Source organism: Panthera leo, chromosome B3, assembly GCF_018350215.1.
Source record: "Panthera leo isolate Ple1 chromosome B3, P.leo_Ple1_pat1.1, whole genome shotgun sequence".
In the NCBI taxonomy this organism is placed as follows: domain Eukaryota; kingdom Metazoa; phylum Chordata; class Mammalia; order Carnivora; family Felidae; genus Panthera; species Panthera leo.
The window spans coordinates 146,500,958-146,525,003 of record NC_056684.1 but is presented as its reverse complement, the minus strand read 5'-3'; the positions used below and the strand labels follow the sequence as shown (position 1 = coordinate 146,525,003).

At 43.8% G+C, this 24,046-nt stretch overlaps 1 gene segment (V, D, J or C); it reads left to right on the top strand.

The window, feature by feature from the left end:
• The first annotated feature begins 11,483 nt into the window (after positions 1 to 11,483).
• On the top strand, positions 11,484 to 23,612 carry LOC122223222. The segment is given in 2 exon segments: positions 11,484 to 11,701; positions 23,029 to 23,612. Coding segments are annotated over 2 exon segments (399 nt in total).
• Positions 23,613 to 24,046: the final 434 nt, after the last annotated feature.

Genomic DNA, 24,046 nt, shown 5'->3' with positions numbered 1-24,046 from the left:
TGCAGGATACATAATGAACAAAAATAAATAAATAAAAAATAAACCACCCGTGATTCTACAAAACAGCGTGGAAATATATGCAAAACAAATAACCAAATTATAGAAGTGAAAATTTCACAGAAAAAAGTATTTGGGATTAATATCAAAAAGGATGTAAAATAATTGTAGAGCAAAAATGACCAATGTTGATGAAAGACATGTAAAACTGCACACGTGCCTGCAAATATACCTGTGCTCACCAATTAAAATTATTCATATTTTCACAGCACCATCCACACAAACTAATGTAGAAATGCGTCCCCAACCCTGTCGTTCACTTTTACAGAATCAAATCTAAGTCTGAATCTTGATATATATGTCAGAGGACATGCAAATAGTGCCCTCTCTGTAGCCCTCTGTAGACCCTCTGCCGCCTGCAGCTGGGAGAGGAGCCCCAGCCCCAGGAGTCCCAGGTGTTCCCATTCTGTGATCAGCACAGCACAGACACCTCACCATGGAGTTTGTGCTTGGCTGGATTTTCCTCGTTGCTCTTTTGAAAGGTAAGTCATGGTGAATTAGAGACACTGAGTATGTGAGTGGGTATGAGTGAGAACCAGTGCATGTGTGACAGTTTCCTGACCAAGATGTCTGGTGTCTGCAGGTGTCCAGTGTGACGTGAAGCTGGTGGAGTCTGGGGGAGACCTGGTGCAGCCTGTGGGGTCCCTGAGACTCACCTGTGTGGCCTCTGGATTCACCTTCAGTAGCAGCAGCCAGGACTGAGTCTGCCAGGCTCCAGGGAAGGGGCTGCAGTGGGTCGCATATATTAGATATGACGGAAGGAGCACAAGCTATGCAGACTCCGTGAAGGGCCGATTCACCATCTCCAGAGACAATGCCAAGGACACGCTATATCTGCAGATGAACAACCTCAAGACCGAGGACACGGCCACATATTACTGTGCAAGAGACACAGAGAGGGGACCCCAATGGAAGCCCAGACACAAACCTCCCTGCAGGAGGGGATCAGCCAAACCAGGGGGGCACACACTATGCACAATTCTGGTTTGTGTTTCCAGAGGCAGGTGCAGATGGAGGTTACAGGCAGGTTTCCTGTCAGGGTCAGGGGCTTCCTCTCCACACAGCAGTTTCTCCAGGGAGGCTCTCTGGACACAGGATTCTGTGTTTACCTACTAACTCTCTGAATTAGCAACTGTGTTGTCATAGGAAAACTACACTAACGTGCACAAAAGACACCGTTCTTTGCATTGCTTACTCCTGTCCCTCAATATGAGTGAATTGCAGATATCCTGAGGCACAACAGCTGAACATTTACAGGGGTCCCAGATGCACTCCCAGTGCAGCCAGGACCACAGGATCCCACAGCTCCTCCTTATCCTCACCCAGCCATTGTCCCAATAAAACAACATGACACTTCCCACCTGGCTGTTGCTACGCAGGACTTTAAATGAGCTACAGCTTTATCCAATTCCTCTAAAGAAGAGATAATTCATCTCCATTTATTAGGATTCTCCCGAGGCACAGGGCCCAAAGCACATTGGTTTACATGATTGAATACATTGATAAGCCCCACCTTCCACTCTCACATGCTGGAGACCCAGGAAAACCAGAGGTGTAATTCCCGTCTAATTCTGAACTACTCTCTAGTCTCACAATGTGGAAAGCTGATGATGTAACTCTCAGAACAAGGGCCAGAGGAGACCACTGTTCCAGTTCAAACAAGCACATGGGAAGTAAAAATGACGGAATTCTTCCTCCCTCTGCATCAGATTTTCTTCAGAACCTTAATAGAGTGGGTGATGCTGAGGCAGACAGAAAACCATGGATAGAAATGCCAGTGTCTTCTGGAATAAACAGACATCCACAGAAACAGTGGGGAAACTGGGCACCCATGACGCAGTCAAGATGACACATAAAGGTAATCAAGACAAGTCAACCTTCTGTAAATGTGCAGTTCAAAGACTGAAGGTTTAGAAGTCCATGCCATCACTGGGGTGGAACCTGGTGGGCATAGCAGTGCTCCTGGGGAGAAGCAGCCCCGTGGCCCATAGGGAGTGCTACAGTTTGAGGATCCCTGAGTCACATCCGGTGAGACAGTTACCTTCTTGGAGTGCATTTTCATGGGGCAGGAGAGCTGACAGGCACCGTTGCACTGCCCTGGTCATTAGCATAGGAGCCTCTGCTGAGAGCAGCTAAATGGACGCTGCTTCTTGTTGTTCTTCACCATGAACTCCAAGCCCTAGTGTTCATGCAACTGCCCTTCTGGGATAACCAGCTCCAACCACAGCATAGCGAGATGCTCTCCCAGAGGATCAGTGAGATCACTGTCATACTGAGTTCATACAATCTGGTGTATTCAAACCCAGCTAGAGCTCCTGAGATAAAACATAAGAGCCCTGAGATGCCAGGAGGGCCAATGGTTTCGACACAGACAGGATGAAGGCAGGGTTGTGGAGTGTCCTTGGCGTACCCTGATGACTTCCATAGGCAAGATGGAACCCCATGCACTGAAGAGGGATGCTGCTATCATGGGAACTGCACTGACCGCACTATGCGCTGCCAAGAAATCTTTGCAAATTCTGGAAAGGTGAAGATGTCTGCTATGCCATAAATCAAAAAAGCAGCCGATATGGACACTGCAGAAGACCCTGGGGAATTCAACGCTGAACCCTGTTCCCACACAGACGAGCCGTGTGGAAGGCTGCAGTGTAGGATCGTCACACATCTCCCTCAGCTGCAAGAGCATGTTGGATTCCATCCATCTGAGATCTCAGGGTTCTGGTGTTGGCGGCTGAATTCACATAGTAGCACAGGAACAACCGAGATTGGTCATGTGAGAACTGGTACCCCCTATGCTTCTGGAAAGCTCTGTCAGGACACCTACTGCACTGGCAGTGTGGCTCAGCTGAACTATGACTGTATCCCGGAGAAATGCAGTCACAGAGGGTCGTGTGACAATGACAGGAACTGCCATTGCCACATAAGCTGGGATCCTCCATGGTGCACTGGACGAGGCACTGTTGGGAGCACAGGCAGTGGACCCCTCCAAGAAGAAGGCGGCCAGTGAGGCAAACTCATGAATCCCTGTTATATCTCAGAGCGGTTTTTGGTCCCATTTAAGCCATAATAGCTTCATTCCTTGTGGTGTCGCCACAAATGTCAAATTATCAACCCCGAGAAAGTTAAGGGACTGATTGTTGCTGACGACAATCCATAATTAGCCTCCTGACTGCTGAACAACTATAGACAATCCAACTGGCACATGTGTGAAAATACAGTAATGAGGCTGCAGAGCTGACATCCACGTTTCGGGGGTCTGCAGGAGACACAGGGGTCCACAGGCACATCACGGCTCTGACACACATCTCTCATGGCTCACTGACCAGAACGCTGAAATAAACCTTAAACACTGCATGCTTGTGGCCTCTACGTATATATCTAAGCTTCCAAGAGCCCAAACTGAGCCCGAGATTATGTGCAGAGGACCTGAGTCAGCTTCTGGGCCTTGAACTGAGGTATATGCTTCCAGAATTAAGAGACGTTCACACAAGCTCTTTCAGGGACAAATTCATGAGTTGTCTCCAAAACTGTGCGGTTGCACACTGAACATTTTCTCATTCTCCAGGTAATCTGTCTTCCCCCGGTCCCAATGTGGGTTCAGGATAATGGAGGGCTACCACCCACCCACACTGCCTGTTCCACACTGGGGTGTCTGTGGCTGTGAGGGAAGGGGACTGGCATTAGGTTCCACCTAGCACAAGCTGTGCCTCCCTGGAGAGCAAATTTCAAATGTGGGAGACTGAGACCATGAGGTTTAAAGGAGCACCAAATGAAATGAATAAGAAAGGTAGGCACAAGTGCCTATGGATGACTCTGGCATCCAGTTGGAGCCCGATCAATGTGAATCCCTGCTCTCTTTCTCTTGCCTACTTTTCAGTGAGTTTAACCTTAGATAAGGATCTGCCTAGGATTCCCACTGGTTTTCTGAGAGCCTTCTCAAATAACCACACAGAGGTGAGCCTGTGAAAAGTTAGGGACTTCAGCCCCATCCATTCTCAAGTAATCAGGTACTTGCTACCCTGTTTTCTGTGCCCTGATCACTGGGACTGTGTGAAGGAGGCATGCCCTTCCCAAGGTCCTTGTGTACCCTTGCTTCTGGGCCCTGTGAGTCATAAATCCTGTGCCTCCATTTCCTTTGTTGGGGGTGCACGGAAACCCCACCTTGAGTCAGGAGGGCCCCATGCATCTCATGTATCCAAAGCCAGAGCTCAGATGCCTAGGGAGCTGCCTATCCACCCCCTGAGCAATGGCTCTTCCCTATTCCTTCAGCAGGATACAGTCTACATGTTCTTAATTTTGTACAACAGCTGGGGTCCCCAACACATTTGTCCCCAGGGATGGGATTGGGGGCCTAGGTGGTGCCCTCCAACAATGTGTTAGCACTGAAAATGGCTCACTCGTTTCTCACCCCCACATCTCAGCTGCTCTGGGAAGGAGCTGGAGCTTGCCGGTGGTCTGTAGCTTTGCTTTGGGCTGATGCCACGTGTTGCCAGAAACCCCTACCCTAAGTTACCAGTGCCATAAAAGGTCAGACTCCCTGCAGAGACCAACAATCAGGCACCATCCTAGGGTTCCAGAGGTGTGTATTTCCTACTCATCTCCAAGTGAGATATTGCTGGACACCGAAGACCATATGCCTAGATTAGTGTCGAAGAAGACGCCAGCTGCTGGGTCCACTGTGTTGCAGCCAGTACCCTGGTGTTGTGTTTGCTTAGCCATGCCTACCTAGTGACAGAGGCAACTCTACCAGGAGCATCATGTCTCTCTGGGTGGAGGACACGACCAAGGCAACCTCCCCCTACTGGCTGTATTCGTCACTGCTGTTGACAATGGCTCCCTATTTGACAGGTGTTGAGGGGGACACTGCAGCGTGGGAGGCCTAATCACACGTGTCTGGGAAGAGTTAACTTCTATCCCAGGTCTTCACTACACCAACATATCCAAGGACCAGTGTGAAAGAGAGAAATGGTGACAGGCACTACACCATCATGAAAATGCAAGGTTTCCTGGAATCATTTATCCAAAGGGAGGGAGACAAGGACATTGATTGGCTCTAGTGGGTCTTCACAATTGGCTTCAAGCTGTTGCTTTAAGCACTTGACATACTACAGCTGTCTGGATTGGTCCAAGTGCCCCAGATTCATAAATCACTGAAAAGCTCAAGGTATCAGCGGCCTGTTTACTTAGAGACAACCTACGGAGCTTCCAGTCTTTTCACTGTATCAAAAGGCTCTGACAATCACCCCAAGGCACATGGCAAGAGACACACACCAAGGAAAAAGGGGAAGGCTCTGAGGAAGAGGCTCCCTAGGGCCCCAGAGCCCACAGAGGTAGGAAGAAAGAAGCTCTGATTCTCCGGACTTGGATTTTTATGGCACGACAGCACAGGCCCACTGGGAGAGGTCAAGCCCAGGTGATGCAATCCAACTCTAAGATAGAATGGGGACAATTCAATGGGTGTGGGTTTTGGGTTTTGTTGTGTTTTGTTTTGTTTTTGCCTTATGTCATGCGCCCATGAGCCCTTGTCCATTTCCACCTGGAGGAGAGGCACTTGACAATAGAATCTAAGGAGTTCTTCTTGAAGGACTACTCTGATCTTAAGCCTTGTGCCAATACAGTTCATGGAAATACCAGCTGTAGTGTAGCAGGCATTAGCATGCATGCCATAGTCAGATGTGAAAAGGAGAATTTTCAAGAAGCCCAAGACTTCTTTTCTGCAAAAGCTGATGGGATCACCACCTCCATAGATAGGAGCCCACAGGAGGGTCCCAGCAGTGCCCCATTCAAGGGGTGGAACTTCAACCCAGATCTCTTGCTCTAGAGATGATGCCCACACTTCTCTTTATGCACAGCTCTGAGAAGAGGGGTCCCTAGTGACTTAATCTCAGGACAGCCTGAACACAAGTCAGAAACTTTGATCAGACTCTTTGGGATCTTCGAGAGAATGCTGTTCCTACCCTTCGGGTGGGTGCCATCACATCTCTTGACAGGACAGCCCTGGTAGTGGGGAGCTGGGATCCCAGTGGGTGGGGAGATGCCAAGGCCCCTGCCTAGGGACCTGGAGGTTTGTGGAGTATGTCCTTCCTCCTGGGACAACTGCCCCTACACTTCTGTAATTACCGTGTAGGACACAGACACAGAGAACACTTTATTTCTCTCATTGACCCTGAAGCCAAGGTACAGTGCTTCCCAGGAACCCCTCCAAATAAAAGTGTGGTGCCCTTTAGCTTACTAGGTATAAAGGGAGGGATAGTAGAAGGGTCTCATCATTGCTTTGATGTCACTATTGGAAGAATCTTTACTGAATCTCTTTTAGCAACTGTGGCCCCTTTGACCGTGCATTGTCTTGTTAATGATGTGGATGCCCTCACATGCCATCAAGGCCAGTGGGAACAAACCCAGTGCCTGGATTTCCTGGGGGGAACTACATATCAGGAGTCTGTAGGACTGCAAATTGCAACCCCCCCCACATCCAATTAAGACAGTATATGCACATCAATATTGTGCGCAATAGAGGACTGAGTAATTGAACCCCATAATTCAAGATTTACTGAAGGAGGGGGGACATTAAACACACCATTTCTCCTTTCAGTCTACCCACTTGACGGGCATTAAAGCCCCCTCCTAACAGGTGGCGCTTTACAGTTGACTACTGAAATGTAAATTCCCAGCTGTCCATAAGATGGCTCACATTCCCAAGACTGTCTAGGCAGTTGAGGGTATCTAAAGGGCCACAGGGGAGACTCTGTCATGACTGAGCTAGCCAGTATGTCCCATTCAGCATCGATGACCAAGGAGTCCCAGCCACAGTCTGCTCTCAACCTGTACATCTCTACCCTGCTGCCTTGGGAATTCCTAACAGTCCAAACAGTGCCAAGATGTTAGCCTGACCAGCTCATGTAGAGCCTGTCATGTGTTCCCACTGGTCTGGGCAATTGAGGGTCACTGTCACTGGTCAATTATCATGCATTCCTGAAAGTTTGTGAGACACGGGAGGCCTGCAGCCCTTCAGCAGCTATAAGGTGGGTTTTGTCACCTGACTGAGCTACTCCAGATTTTCGGTCTACTCTCATATGACTTGTGCTGTTAGGAAGCCTTACCTGGAAGTGGCTGAGCTATGTCACTTGATGCACAGGTAGTCTGAGTGCCAATGAAACATTTTGTGATCTGGAAAGTTTTTGTGCCATGGGGGTTATGCTGGAGCACCTTGTGACCACCTGGCACCAGATTGCCTTGCTATGTCACCGAGAGAGAGAACCTAGCACCATGACTTCATACAAAGGAAATATTCTCTCCCAATACTTCACCTGAGCAAAGGACCATCCTGAAGCTTCCATCAAAGTTGTGGTCCCAATCAATGCAGTGGAAGGAAAGGCAGAGTGACATTGTCGTTCTGGTTGTGGATACCACACCCTTCTATTTGTCCATCCACATGGTGCATTCACCTGCTTGCATTGGCAGGAAATAACACTACTTTGGGGGCTTACTTGCTATCCTGATGTCAAAACAATTGACAATCAGACTGATTATTTACTGTAGACAGGACTTGGAAAACTGGTGTAAGGGTCTGTGTCTGACCTGCTGAGATAACTACACAGGTGAATGGGGCAGATGCAGTCTGAAGACAGACAGACATAGAGGTTCAGAGGGAGAGCAGGAAATGTAGTCAGTCTTTTAATAGTGGGGGAAAGGGTAGGCACCATTTTAAAAAGTTTTTTTTTTTTTTTTCCTGACAGGAAAGAGCCGGAAAATGAAACTCGGTGGAAATGCAGTTTTTTGATCCATGACCTACTATGTGATGCCATGTGTTTCCGGAGCCTGGGAATTGGCTCTGGGAATCCTTACCTATGGTCGTTGTGGGGATGGCCATCCAGGATCTTGACGATGGCATTTTCTGGAACTATTTTGTGCAGCTGGCATGAATCCAGAAGAATCTTTCCCTAATTCTGATGGCAGTGTAGTCGGTTAGCAGTTCGTCATAAGGTCCTTCTCAGCGAGGTGGCACTGGGTGCTCTCTGAAGACTTGATGAGCATCCCATATTCTGTAGAAAGGGTTGCATGGCTAGGCTGTGGCAGAGGCCATGTTCTTATTGTCTATGGATGATATAACCCAAGTGCACCTGTTACTTCTTGGACATGGCTATGCATGGCATCAACTTGGTCATATAAGTTATCATAAAGTTCACTCAATCAGGGAAGAAAGGGTTAAGGACTCCTTTCTAAAATACTGTTGCAAAGGGGGTCAGTCCCTGCCTGCTATTTGGAGCATTCCAAATCTCATTAAGGGCCAAGGACAATGATTCTGGATGTTCCAGGCCAGTTTCCAGGTGGATTTTTCCTGAAGGAATTTTGTGTCTAGTTTTTCATGTTCCATATCTGTTCCCCTAATCCACATATCCTCATCGTCTGCTTCTGTGATGATTAAGGATGATGTGGGGTAGAAAATTCTAATTATCACCCCAAGTCTTTGCAAGTACGTAGTTTGTCTATGTGCTGAAGTGAGTTCCTTGGTCTAGCTAAATCCATAATGGAATGGCAAATCCAGGAACCATTTCAGGCATTACATTCTTTACCACAGTCGTGGCAATGGCATGTCCAGTCAGTCAGCATCAGTCCATCCACCAAACAAGCAGCCATTTACCAATGAGGAACCCAATTTGTCAAATCCATCTGGAGAGCCCCAGTGGGCAGGGAGGGGCTACCCGCCCATAGACTTCCTTCTAGCTCTACAAATATTTGCTTGCCCCTTTTCTAGTATGGTGTAGCCCCCCTTGCATGCTTTGTTCTCTGTGACTTTGCTTTTATATCAAATCAATCATTCTCAAGTGAATGTCATCATATTCATCTTTCATGTTTTCTTTGAAGGCATTTAGGTTCAAGTGTTCTTCTTAATCCTTCATCCATTTTGAGATTTTTTTTGTGTCGACGTATATGTATGAAGAAAGATTATGGCCAAATGTTATTATTTTGCATGTATGTATCAATACTATTTTTTAATTTTTACTTTGTTTTTGAGGGAGAGAGACAGATCATGAGTAGGGAGGCACAGAGATAGAGGCAGAAACAGAATCCATGCCCTGAGCTGTCAGCAGGAGCCTGATGTGAGGCTCGAACCCACAAACCATGAGATCATGACCTGAGTGGAAGTGGGATGCTTAACCTACCAAGCCACACAGGTGCCCCTAGTCAACACCATGTTTAAGAGACACTATCCTCCCCCCACTGTGCATTGTTGGAAATCTCGTGCAGGATTTGCTGACTGCATCTGCAAACTTCTACTTCTGGGCTCCGTAATGAGCTCCACTGGTCTAAATATCTCATTTGATGCCAGAATCACACTGTTGTGGTTAATGTACCTCTGCAATATATTTAGAAAGAGAGAAGTGTGATGTCTCCAGGTTCTCTCGACGTCATGATTGTTTTGTTGCTTCCATGTGTTGTGTGCTTTCATATGAATTGTATATTTTTCAGGTTCCTTAAAAAACCCATTGGCATTTCTACTGACATAACAAGATAAACATAAAAATACCATAAAAAGATAAAGCAGACAGAAAATAGAGACTATCACAAATTCAGAAAACAGATAAATTACATAAAAATTTGTATTTGGAAAAGTAAGTAAAATTTGAAACAAATAGGTAGCCTGGGGAAACAGGGAAGACTCAAACAAATGCAATCAGAATGGAAAGAGGAGACATAACTGAACTAAAGACATGGAAACGATCATTAAAGAAAAACTTAGGTATTTATAGGCCAACAATTAGATCACCAGGAACAAATTACACATTTTATGCCATAAGGCAGGCCACCAAGACTGCTTCATGGAAAAATACAAAAGGAACAAAAGAAAAATTAATAAGATTTCTCTATCTAAAACCTCACCCTGCAAAAAATCTGCCTAGGAGTCCATGGCTTTATCAAAACTTCTACTAAGTATTTAAAGAGGAATTAATGCCAATATTTCTCAAACTATTACAAACCACTGATAAAAAAACAGCACTCCCAAATGAAATTTGTGAGGACAGCATTGTTTTCACACCAAAACCAAAGAAAGACACCACAAGAAGGGAAACTACAGGTCACTATCTCAAATGAACATACATGCAAAATTCCTTCACAAAATCTGAGCTTACTGAATTCAACAGAACATTGAGAGGATCATACAACATAATCCAGTGGGATTCACTCCAGGGATGCAAGGATCCTTCAACATACACAGATGCATAAATGTGACGTCCTCCCTTAACAGAGGGAATGACTGAATCAAAGCCATCATTAATTGATTCAAAAAAACATTAGACAAAATTCAACACATGTTCATCATTTAAAAAGAACCCAATTAAAAAGGGACTGAAGGAAATTACCTCCACATGATCATGGCCACTATGAAAAGCCCACACCTGACAGCATATTGAACGGTAAAATGCTGAAGGCTTTCCTGTCAAATCAGGAGCCAGGCAATGATGGTCACCCCTAACATAAGTGTTCCCCATGTAACGTGAAGAATACATATGCCACCTCAAACTATGTCATCTTGTCACACTGCTTATTTGGGTGAAAGTCACTTGAGAAAGAGTCCAAGTACACTCAGACTCTCCATTGTCCCTTGTCAGCAGGATATAAATCTCCCTCCCATGTACCAAGAGGGAAGAACCATCGTTAGAACCAGAATAAAGAATACAGGGACAAGAAGGCTATGCAAACAAACCTACTTACTTGGTGACCCCAAACTTAACTCTTGCCAAACCCAATGTTTTTTTGTCTGAAAGACACAAGTGCCACCTGCTTTGTCCTTTCTCTGGGTGTCATGTCATTAGGAAGGCCATGCACTTACAAAATGAAATTTATTCTCTCCTGTAGATATGTCTTATGTCAATTGAATCCTTACACTGGCTAAATCCCAGAAGAAAAGAAGGGAAAAGCTTTCTTCTCCTACCATTGGAAGACATAACCAGAAAAAAATAGGGAATAAAAAAAATAAAAGACATTTAAATCAGTAAGGAGGAAGGAAAATTACATGTTTGCAGGTGACATTGATCTTAAACATAACAAAACCCTAGAGATACCACAAAAAATATTAGAACCAGTTTTTATAAATGAGGAAAAGAGCAGGATGCAAAATGAACAAAGAAAATAAATAAAAACAAACCACCTGTGATTCTACACACCAGCATGAAAATACATGCAAAATAAATAACAAAATTATACAAGTGAAAATGACAGAATAAAGTATTTTGGGTTAAATTTCAAAAAGTATGTAAAATACTTGTAGAGTGAAAATGATCTATGTTGATGAAAGACCTGTAAAAATGCACACAGGACTGCAAATACACCTGTACTCACTGAATACAATTATTCATATTGTCAAACACCATCTACACAAACTAAACTACAAGTGCGTCCCTAACCCTGTAGTTCACTTTTAAAGAATCAAATCTAAGACTGGAGCTTGATATATATGTCAGAGCACATGCAAATGGGGTCCTCTCTGTGCTGATAAAACCAGCCCATCCAGACTCCGCAGCTGGGAGAGGAGCCCCAGCCCCGGGAGTCCCAGGTGTTCCCATTCTCTGATCAGGACAGAACAGACACCTCACCATGGAGTTTGTGCTTGGCTGGGTGTTCCTGGTTGCCCTTTTAAAAGGTAATTCATGGTGAACGGGAGACACTGAGTCTGTGAGTGGATATGAGTGACCAGTGGATGTGTGACAGTTTCCTGACCAAGATGTCGGTGTCTGCAGGTGTCCAGTGTGACGTGCAGCTGACGGAGTCTGGACGAGACCTGGTGCAGCCTGGGGGGTCCCTGAGACTCACCTGTGTAGCCTCTGGATTCACCTTCAGTAGATATGGAATGAGCTGGGTTCGCCAGGTTCCAGGAAAGGGGTGTAGTGGCTCACATATATTTATGATGATGGAAGTAGCACGTACTACACAGACTCAGTAAAGGGCCGACTCCCCATCTCCAGAGACAACTCCAAGAACACGCTGTATCTGCAGATGAACAACCTGTGGGCCAAGGACAAGGCCACATATTACTGTGCAAGAGACAGGGTGAGGGGACCTCGCTGGGAGCCCAGACACAAACCTCCCTGCAGGGGGGATCAGCACCACCAGGGGGCGCACACTATGCACAATTCTCCTTTGTGTTCCCAGGCGCAGGTGCAGATGGAGGTTACAGGCAGGTTTCCTGTCAGGGTCTGGGGCTTCCTGTCCACACAGCAGTTTCTCCAGGGAGCCTCTCTGGACACAGGATTCTGTGTTTACCTATTACCTGTGTGAATTAGATCATTGTTTTCCTAGGAAAACTACCCTAACATGCACAAAGACACAGTTGTTTGCATTGCTTTCTCCTGTCCCTCAACATGAGTGAATTACAGATTTCCTGAGGCACAATAGCTGAACATTTACATGAGTCCCAGATGCACTCCCTGTGCAGCCAGGACCACAAGCTCCCACAGCTCCCCATTATCTTCACCCAGCCCATGTCCCAATCAAACAACGTGACACTTCCTTCATGGCACTTTGCTACTCAGGACTTTAAATGAGCTACAACTTTATTCAATTCCTCTAAACAAGAGATAAATCATCTGCATGTATTAGTCAGGATTCCCTCAAGCAACAGAAGCCAAAGCACATTGGTTTCCATGACAAAATATGCTGAGAAGTCCCATGATCTACTGTCACAAATTGGAAAGCCAGGAAAACCAGTGGTATAATTCTCGCCTGATTCTGAACTAGTGTCTAGTCTCAGAACCTGCAGAGCCTATGATGTAACTCTAAGAACAAGGGCAGGAGGAGACCAATGTTCCACTTCAAACAAGCACATGGGAAGTAAAAATGAGGGAATTCTTCCTCCCTCTGCGTCGGATTCTACTCAGAACTGTGATGGAATGGGTGATGCCCAGGCAGAAAGAAACCATGGATGGAAATGCCAATCTCTTCTGGAAACTCATCACAGACATACACAGAAACAGTTGTGAATCTGGACACTCCCATAACGCAGTCAAGATGACACATAAAGGTAATCATGACAAGTCAACATGCTGTAAATGTTGAGTTCAAAAACTGAAGATTTAGAAGTCCATGCCATCACTGGGGTGGACCCTGGTGGGCATAGCAGTGCTCCTGTGGAGAAGGAGCCCCGAGGCCCATAGGGACTGCTGCGGTTTGAGGGTCCCCTGGGTCATATCGGGTGGGACAGTTACCGTCTTGGAGTGCATTTGGGAGACAGGGCATTGCCTCTCATGGGGCAGGAGAGCTGACAGGCACCATTGCACTGCCCTGGTCATTAGCATAGGAGCCTCTGCCGAGAGCAGCTAACTGAACGCTCCCTTCTTGTTCTTCCTCACCATGAACTCCAAACTCCTAGTGTTCATGCAACTGCCCTTCTGGGATAACCAGCTCCAACCACATCCCAGCAACACACTGTCCCAGAGGATCAGTGGGGTCCCTGTCACATTGAGTTCAACAATTTGGTGTATTCAAACCCAGCTAGAGCTCCTGAGATAAAACATAAGAGCCCTAAGCTGCCAGGTGTGCCAATGGATTGGACAAAGGCAGGGTGAAGGCCGGGTTCTGAAGGAAGCCTGGGACCCATGAGTACAGATTGTTCTCTCTATGTGAGGGCTTCCTGAACAGGGGTGGCTGGAAACTCCAACTGCAGGGACTAGAGAAGGAGTTGATGCCAATATTTCCTCCCACCAATTATCATGGACAGAATTCAGTGAGCAGCCCAACACCCCCCAGTAGATACTGAGCCACTGACACCAAGACATACCCACCTTTCCTTCCTCAGGTGCTTCCTTACTAGGGAAAGAGTGCCTACAACCCAGATCACCATTGCACCCCTCCCTCCAAAGACCACCATATACCCCCACAGGCACCAAGTCTACTGACCATAGAGTGAGGCATAGCTTCACCTCTAGGGGAAATAGGAATCAGCCTCTTTTAATAAGGAGACCAAACTCACCTAGTTAAAACTCACAACACTATGGACAATGTTGAAAAAATCTCCCCTGGAGGCAAGGAGATCTCTGCAGAGGACTGACCTGAGGGACAGAGCAGCCAATACAAGACAGCACAGTGCACACAGCACATGCAAGAAATGCTTCCAGAATGTCAGGTTGTTAACAGTATGTAAACATTTCTCAAAAAAGACACTACTCTAGAAGCAGAAAACATAACAGGATTTTCCTAAAACACTTAAGAAAGAGGAGACATGGACATACAGAGTGATAGAGGAATTCATGCCAAAAGAAAAAACCATAAAAGGACATTGCCAGGGATATAATTAAAACACATATAAATAATAAGACTCAAACAGAATTTAATACCTATCATAAGGAAACAGAACTTTTAAAAACTATCATAAGGATACTACCTGTGCTTGAGAAAGCCTAGAAGACATGAGGATACCCTGAGTACAGATGGAAAAGACCTAAAACCAGGTCAGGCTGAAACTTTTAAAATGCTGTAACCAAGATGTGAACCTGATTGGATATAATGAACTCATGGCAGAAAGAAGCAGACGAATGAGTAAGTGCCATGGAAGATAAAATTTTGTGAGAAATGAAGCAGGAAAGAAGAAGAAAATTAAAGTATTGCATCACAAACGTATACTTAGGGAATCAGCAACTCCATAAAGTGTAATAAAATTCTTTTCAAAGGAGTCCCAGAAGAAGAAGAGAGGGAGAAAAAAAGGGGAGAAGTTTTGTCTGAGCGCATTGGAGTGGAAAATTTCCACTAAATGGTGAAGGAAACAGACGTCCACATCTATGAGCCACAGAGAATTCCCATTAAAATTAAAAAAAAAAAAAGCAGGCCAACTCTGAGACATAACATAGTAAAATTCACAAAATACACAGATTAAAAAAACCCTATAAGCATGAAGTCAGAAGAGTTTGCGAACGAATACGGGAAGATAAAAAAAGACTATGGCAGAAGTGTCCACAGAAACCTGCAGGAAAGAAGGGAGTGGCATAATATCCTCACATGTTCAATTGAAAATCAGGCAGTCAATGGGGGAGGAGACAAGATGGCGGAACAACGTGGAAGATTTTTGTGTGTCTCGCGTCCATGAAATACAGCCAGACCAACACTAAACCATCCTACACACCTAGAAAACTGATTGAGGATTAACACAACAATCTGCACAACCTGAACCACAGAATTCAACAGTACGTGGCGTGGAGAGGGGACCTTGGGGAGCATGAAGCTGCAGGAAGGGAGGTGCTTTTGCAGGCGGAGAGAGGACGGAGACTGGGGAGTGGGGGAGAATAAAGGAAAAGCACCCCTCCCCAAAAGCAGCTGGAGAGAAAGTGGAAAATTGGAAACAGCCACAGGGACTCAACTAAAAAGGGAGAAAGGAGAAAGGAGAGTATGTAAATTCCACTAAGACTGTAAACAAGGGGAGTGCAAAGGCTGCAACTCCACAGCTCGATACCTGGAGGTGCTCTGGTGGGAAGGGAGAATCCCAGGAACAGAGTGGGGTCCGGGATGTTCTCAGGCCACACGGGGAGAGGCAGTTGCACTGCTGGAAGGACATTTGGAGGAGACTGCCAAAGCCCTCTGGTCCCAGCAGACCCCGGAAAACGGCCACATTCGCTGGTGCTGGAACAAGGTCGTTTAGGGTGAAGCCTGGTGCCAGACGTGTGTTGTGATTTTGCATAATCCATGAAACGCTGCTGCTACACTCTCTCGCGAACTCTTTCTGGGGCGGGCTGGTACCTGGCCAAAGTCTCGGGGCACCGACAACAACAGGGTCCAGCAAGCATTCCTAGGTGCTGCTGATATTCGGCCATTGCTCATTGGGCCATTGCTTGGTGAGACCCTCCCACAGAGGGGCAGAACAGGTCAAAGCTGCGGTCCTTTGGATGTAAGGGTCCGGGGAAAACAGCCGCGTCTGTGACAAAACTTGGGAGAGAGGTGCGGCCTCGGGCCTGGTCACGGAGAGTGAAGGAGCAGGGAGTGGACAAGGGCTGAAGACAGAGGATGGGTGCGCAATTGCTGATCCAGGAGAACAGACTGGGTAGCTGGGTGGTGCCATTTTCACCTCTCCCGGCATGTGCATTCGCACCTACAAGCACCACAACAATCCACCCCAGGAGCCTAAAATCGCCATCTAGTGGAGAGCGGAGCCATTACACTGAGCCCCACCCAACTGGGCCAACAGGGCTCTTCAGGAACACAAGTCTCACTGCCGCTTACTTTATAGACTATAAAGAGCTACATAGACTGACATCTAGGGGATAACAAAGTAATTTCAGTCCTACTTCAATCTGTTAGCAGGTTCACCTAGTCAATTGTCTTTCTTTTTTTTCTTTTTCTCTTTTACACTTCTTTTCTTTATCTTCAAGGCAGAAACAGAAAAAATTATTTTTCTTATCAAATATTATTAAAAATATTTTTCTTTAATTTTTATTACTATATTTTTTACATTTCTGTACTTTTTTTTCAAATTCTATTTTACTTCCAACATTTTTTTTACTCTACTTCAGTGTATTCCCGTTTTCAAACTTCCAGTTTCCCTTTTATTTTTTCTTTCTTTTTTTTCTCTTCTTCGTTTCTGTAGTTTTTCTTGAATGCAGAATGAGAAAAACTTCATTTTACTTTCAATTTCTATTAACAATATTTTTCTTTAATTTTTTTACTATATTGATTGCTTTTATGTAAATTTTTTTCAAATTCTATTTTACTTCCATCATTTTATTTTAGTCTACGACGGTGTATTCACTTTTTGAATTTTCAAATAATTTCCTTTTTTTTCCTTTTTGTGTCTTTTTTCTCTTTTTTGTTTCCTCTCTTTTTTCTAGAATACAGAAAAAGAAAAAAATCACATTTATTTTAATTTTTATTAAAAATATTGTTCTTTATTTTTTCTACTATATTCTTTACTTTTCTGTATATTTTTTCAAACTCTATTTTACTCCCATCCTCTCATTTTAGTCTACTTCATTGTATTCATTTTTTCAAATTCTCAAATTATTTCCTTTTTTTTCTCCCCCTCCCATTTTTTTCTCTAATCTGTCAATCCACTTTCAACACCCAGAACAAAACACACCTAGGATCTAGCATATTCCGTTCAATTTGTGTGTGTGTGTTTAATTTTTAATTTTAATATTTCTGTAATTTTATCTTTTAATTTCAATTTTGCGACCTCATTAATTCCTTTTCTCCCTTCAAAATGACAAAACGAAGGAATTCACCCCAAAAGAAAGACCACGAAGAAACGACAGCCAGGGATTTAACCAACACAGATACAAGCAAGATTTCCGAACCCGAATTTAGAATCACAATAATAAGAATACTAGCTGCAGTCAAAAATAGATTAGAATCATTTTCTGCAGAGATAAAAGAAGTAAAAAATAGACAGAATGAAATTTAAAATGCTATACCTAAGCTGCAATCACAGATGGATGCAGCGTTGGCACGGATGGATGAGGCAGAACAGAGAATCAGTGTTATAGAGGACAACCTTATAGAGAATAATGAAACAGAAAAAAAGAGGAGATTAAGGCAAAAGAGCAAGATTTAAGAATTACAGAAATCAGTGACTCATTAAAAAGGAAAAACATGAGAATCATAGGGGTCCCAGAAGTGGAAGAGAGAAATAGGGGTGGAAGGGTTATGTGAGCAAATCATAGCGGAAATCTTTCCTAACTTGGGCAAAGACACAGACATCAAAATCCAGGAAGCACGGAGGACTCCCATTAGATTCAACCAAAACCGACCATCAACAAGGCACATCATAGTCAAACTGACAAAGTACTCAGGCAAGGAGAGAATCATAAAACCAACAGGGAAAGTCCATAACTTACAAGGGAAGACAGATCAGGTTTAGCAGACCTATCCACAGAAACTTGGCAGGCCACAAAGGAGTGGCGGGATGTATTCAGTGTGCTAAATCAGAAAAATATGCAGCCAAGAATTCTGTATCCAGCAAGGCTGTCATTCAAAATAGAAGGCGAGATAAAAAGATTCCCGTAAAACAAAAATTAAATGGGTTTGTGACCACTAAACCAGCCCTGCAAGAAATTTTAAGTGGGAATCTCTGAGGGGAGAAAAGATGAAAATATATCTGTATAAATAAATAAATACCAAAATCAACAAAGGTTAGAAAGACCAAAGAACACCACCATAAACTCCAACTCTACAAGCATCATAATAGCAATAAACTCCTATCTTTCAGTACTCACTCTAAACGTCAATGGACTCAATGCCCCAATCAAAAGACATAGGGTAACAGAATGGAGAAGAAAACAAGATCCATCTATATGCTTTTTACAAGAGACCCACTTTAGACCTAAAGACGCCTCCAGATTGAAAATAAGGGGAAGGAGAACCATCTATCATGCTAATGTTCAACAAAAGAAAGCCGGGGTAGCCATATTGATATCAATCTAGACTTTAAAATAAAGACCGCATCACGAGATGCAGAATGGCATTATATCATTCATAATCAAAGGGTCTATCCACCAAGAAGACCTAACAATTGTAAACATTTATGCGCCAATTGTGAGGGCACCCAAATATAGAAATCAATCACAAACATAAAGAAACTCATCGATAAGAATATCATAATAGTAGGAGACTTCAACACCCCATTTACAACAATAAACAGATCAGCTGATCAAAAAATCAACAAGAAAACAATGGCTTTGAATGACACACTGGACCAGAAGTACTTAACAAATACATTCAGAACATTTCATCCTAAAGCAACACAATATGCACTCTTCTCCAGTGCACATGGAAATTTCTACAGAATAGACCATACACTGGGACACAATTCAGCCCTAAGTAAGTACACAAAGATCGAGATCATACCATGTATATTTTCTGGCCACAATGTCATGAACTCAAAATCAACCCCAAGAAAAAATTTGGAAATGTAACAAATAATTAGAGACTGAAGAAACTACCAAAGAATGAATGGGCTAACCAAGCAGTTAAAGAAGAAATTAAAAAGTATATGGAAGTCAATGAAAATGAAAACACCACAACACAAACCTCTAGGATGCAACAAAGGCGGTCATAAGAGGAAAGTATATAGCAATCCAGGCCTTCCTAAAGAAGGAAGAAAGATCTCAGATACACAACCTAACCTTATGACTAAAGAGCTGGAAAAGGAACAGCAAATAAAACCCAAAACCAGCAGAAGGCAGGAAATACTAAAGATTAGAGCAGAAATTAGTGCTATCGAAACCAAAACACAGTAGAACATATCAATGAAACTAAAAGCTGGTTCTTTGAAAGAATTAACAAAATTGATAAACCACTATCCAGTTTGATCAAAAAGAAAAAGGAAAGGACCCAAATAAATAAAATCAAGAATGACAGAGGAGAGATCACAACCAACACAACAGAAATAAAAACAGTAATAAGAGAATGTTATGAGCAATTATATGCCAATAAAATGGGCAATCTGGAAGAAATGGACAAATTCCTAGAAACATATACACTACCAAAACTGAAACAGGAAGAAATAGAAAATTTGAACCGACCCTTAACAGGTAAGGAAATCGAATTAGTAATCAAAAATCTGCCAAAAGACAACAGTCCAGAACCAGATGGCTTTCCAGGGGAATTCTACCAAGCATTTAAGGGAGAGTTAACACCTAGTCTCTTGAAACTGTTCAAAAAATTAGAAATGGAAGGAAAACTTCCAAACTCTTTCTATGAAGCCAGCATTACCTTGATTCCAAAAACAGACACAGACAACACTTAAAAAGAGAACTATACACCAATTTCCCTGATGAACATGGATGCAAAAATCCTCAACAAGATATTATCCAACCAGAAACAATAATACATTAAAAAATTATTCACCACAACCAAGCGGGATTTATACCTGGGATGCAGGGCTGGCTCAATATCTGTAAAACAATTCACGTGATTCATCACATCGATAAAAGAAAGGACAGGAACCATATGATCCTCTCCATAGGTGCAGAGAAAGCATTTGACAAAATACAACATCCTTTCTTGATAAAAACCCTCAAGAAAGTAGGGATAGAAGGACCATACCTCGAGATCATAAAAGCCATCTATGAACGACCCAATGCTAATATCATCCTCAATGGGGAAAAACTGAGAGCTTTCTCCCTAAGGTCAGGAACAAGACAGGGATATCCACTCTCACCACTGTTATTCAACATAGTATTGGAAGTCTTAGCCTCTGCACTCAGACAACACAAAGAAATAAAAGGCATCCATATTGCCAGGAGACGGTCAAACTTTCACTCTTCACAGATGACATGATACTCTATATGGAAAACCCAAAAGACCCCACCAAAAAACTGCTAGAATTGATTCATGAATTCAGCAAAGTGGCAGGATATAAAACAAACACAGAGATATCGGTTGCATTCCTATACACCAACAATGAAGCAACAGAAATAGAAATCAAGGAATCTATCCCATTTACAGTAGCACCAAAAACCATAAAATACCCAGGAATAAATCTAACCAAAGAGGTGAAAAATCTTTATACTGAAAACTATAGAAAGCTTATGAAAGAAATTGAAGAAGACAAAATATGGGGAAAGATTCCACGCTCCTGAATAGGAAGAACAAATATTGCTAAAATGCTGATAGTACCCAAAGTAACCTACATATTCAATGCAATCCCGATCAAAGTGATACCAGCATTCTTCACAGAGCTAGAAAAAATAATCCTAAAATTTGTATAGAACCAGAAAAGCCGCCGAATAGACAAAGAAATCTTGAAAAAGAAAACCAAAGCAGGAGGCATCACAATCCCAGACTTCAAGCTATACTTCAAAGCTGTAATCATCAAGACAGTATGGTACTGGCACAAGAACAGACACTCAGGGGCATCTGAGTGGATCAGTCTGTTAAGCATCTGACTTTGACTCAGGTCACGATCTGGCAGTTCGTGAGTTAGATCCCACATCAGGCTGTGTGCTGACAGCTCAGAGCCTGAAGCCTGCTTGGAATTCTGTGTCTTCCTCTCTCTCTGACACTCCCCCGCTCATGCTCTGTCTCTGTCTCTGAAAAGTAATTTATAAATGCCAAAAAATATTAAAAAAAAAAACAAGAACAGACACTCAGATCAATGGAACAGAATACAAAATCCAGACATGGAACCACAAATATATGGCCAACTAATCTTTGACAAAGCAGGAAAGATTATCCAATGGAATAAAGACACTGTCTTCAGCAAGTGGTGCTGGGAAAACTGAACGGCGACATGCAGAAGAATGAACCAGGACCACTTTCTTACACCATACACAAAAATAACTCAAAATGGATGAAAGACCTCAATGTAAGTCAGGAAGCCATCAAAATCCTCGAGCAGAAAGCAGGCAAAAACATCTTTGATCTTGGCCGCAGCAACTTCCTACTCAACACGTCCCCAGAGGCAAGGGGAAAAAAAGCAAAAATGAACTACTGGGACCTCATCAAAATCAAAATTTTCTGCATAGTGAAGGCAACAATCAGCAAAACTAAAATTCAACTGACAGAATGGGAGAAGATATTTGCAAATGACATCTCAGATAAAGAGTTAGTATCCAAAATCTATAAAGAATTTATCAAACTCAACACCCAAAACACAATCCAGTGAAGAAACGGGAAAAAGACATGAATAGACACTTCTCCAAGGAAGACATCCTGATGGCCAACCGACATATGAAAAAATGCTCCACATCACTCATCATCACGGAAATGCAAATCAAATCCCTAATGAGATACCACTTGACACCTGTCAGAATGGCTAACATTAACAACTCAGTCAACAACAGATGTTGGCAAGGATGCAGAGAGAAGATCTCTTTTGCATTTTGGGGGCAATGCAAGTTGGTGCAGCCACTCTGAAAAACTGTATGGAGATTCCTCAAAAAACTAAAAATAGAACTCCCCTATGACCCAGCAATTGCACTACTAGGCATTTCTCCATGGGACACAGGTGTTCTGTTTCAAAGGGACACATGCACCCCCATGTTCATAGCAGCACTATCAACAATAGCCAAAGTATGGAAAGAGCCAAATGTCCATCGATGGATGAATGGATAAAGAAGAAGGGGTAAATATATACAATGGAGTATTAATCGGCAATCAAAAAGAGTGAAATCTTGCCATTTGCAACTATGTGGATGGAACTAGAGGGTATTATGCGAAGTGAAATGAGTCAGTCAGAGAAAGACAAAACTCATATGACTTCACTCATATGAGGACTTTAAGAGACAAAACAGATGAACATAAGGGAAGGGAAACAAAAATAATATGAAAACATGGAGGGGACAGAGCACAAGAGACTCATATATATGGAGAACAAACAGAGGGCTACTGGAGGGGTTGTGGGAGGGGGGATGGGCTAAACTGGTAAGGGGCACTAAGGAATCTACTCCTGAAATCATTGTTGCACTATATAATAACTAATTTGGATGTTAATTTTTAAAACTAAAAATAAATACTAATTAATAATAAAAAAATTAAAATATTTTAAGAGAAAATAATGCGTGATCATGCTGTTGAGGTAAATGTTTCTTAAAGGTTATGCCGAAGCCTCCATTAATTAAGGTAAAAACCCAAAACTGAAAAAAAAAAAAAGAATTCTTCATATTGTCACACCGCCATCCACACAAACTAATGTAGAAGTACGTCCCTAACCATGTCATTCACTTTTACAAAATCAAACCTAAGTCTGGAGCTTGATATATATGTCAGAGGACATGCAAATGGGGCCCTCCCTGTGCTGATAAAACCAACCCAGCTCGAACGTGCAGCTGGGAGAGGAGCCCCAGCCCCGGGAGTCCCAGGTGTTCCCATTCTGTGATCAGCACAGAACACACACACCTCACCATGGAGTTTGTGCTGGGCTGGGTTTTCCTGGTTGCTCTTTTAAAAGGTAATTCATGGTGAACGGGAGACACTGAGTGTGTGAGTGGATATGACTGAGAAAGAGTGGATGTGTGACAGTTTCCTGACCAAGATGTCTTGTGTCTGCAGGTGTCCAGTGTGACGTGCAGTTGGTGGAGTCTGGGGGAGACCTGGTGAAGCCGGGGGGGTCCCTGAGACTCACCTGTGTGGCCTCTGGATTCACCTTCAGTGGCTACGACATGAGCTGGGTTCGCCAGGCTCCAAGGAAGGGGCTGCAGTGGGTCGCAGGCATTTATAGTGATGGAAGTAGCACATACTACGCAGACTCCGTGAAGGGCCGATTCACCATCTCCAGAGACAACGCCAAGAACACGCTGTATCTGCAGATGAACAACCTCAAGACCGAGGACACGGCCACATATTACTGTGCGAAAGACACAGTAAGGGGACATCACTGCGAGCCCAGACACAAACCTCCCTGAAGGAGGGGATCAGCACCACCAGGGGGCGCACACTATGCACAATTCTCCTTTGTGTTCCCAGGCGCAGGTGCACATGGAGGTTACAGGCAGTTTTCCTGTCAGGGTCTGGGGCTTCCTCTCCACACAGCAGTTTCCCCAGGGAGCCTCCCTGGTTATATGATTCTGTGTTTACCTATTAACTCTCTGAATTAGCAACTGGGTTGTCATAGGGAAACTAGACAAACATGCACAAAGACACAGTTGTTTGCACTTGCTTACTCCGGTCCCTCAACATGAGTGAATTACAGATTTCCTGAGGCACAACAGCTGCACATTTACAGGATTCCCAGATGCGCTCCCTGTGCAGCCAGGACCACAGGATCCCACAGCTCCTCCTTATCCTCACCCAGCCCTTGTCCCAGTCAAACAACGTGACACTTTCTTCATAGCCCTTTGCTACTCAGGACTTTAAATGAGCTACAGCTTTATTCAATTACTCTAAAGGAGAGACAAACAATCTCCATGTATTAGTCAAGATTCCCCAGAGGAACACAACCAAAATGTCATTGGTTTCCATAACTAAATATGTTGAGAAGACCCATGATCTACTGTCACAAGCTGAAGACTCAGGAAAACCCGTGATGTAATTCTTGTCTGATTCTGACTAGTGTCTAGTCTCAGAACGT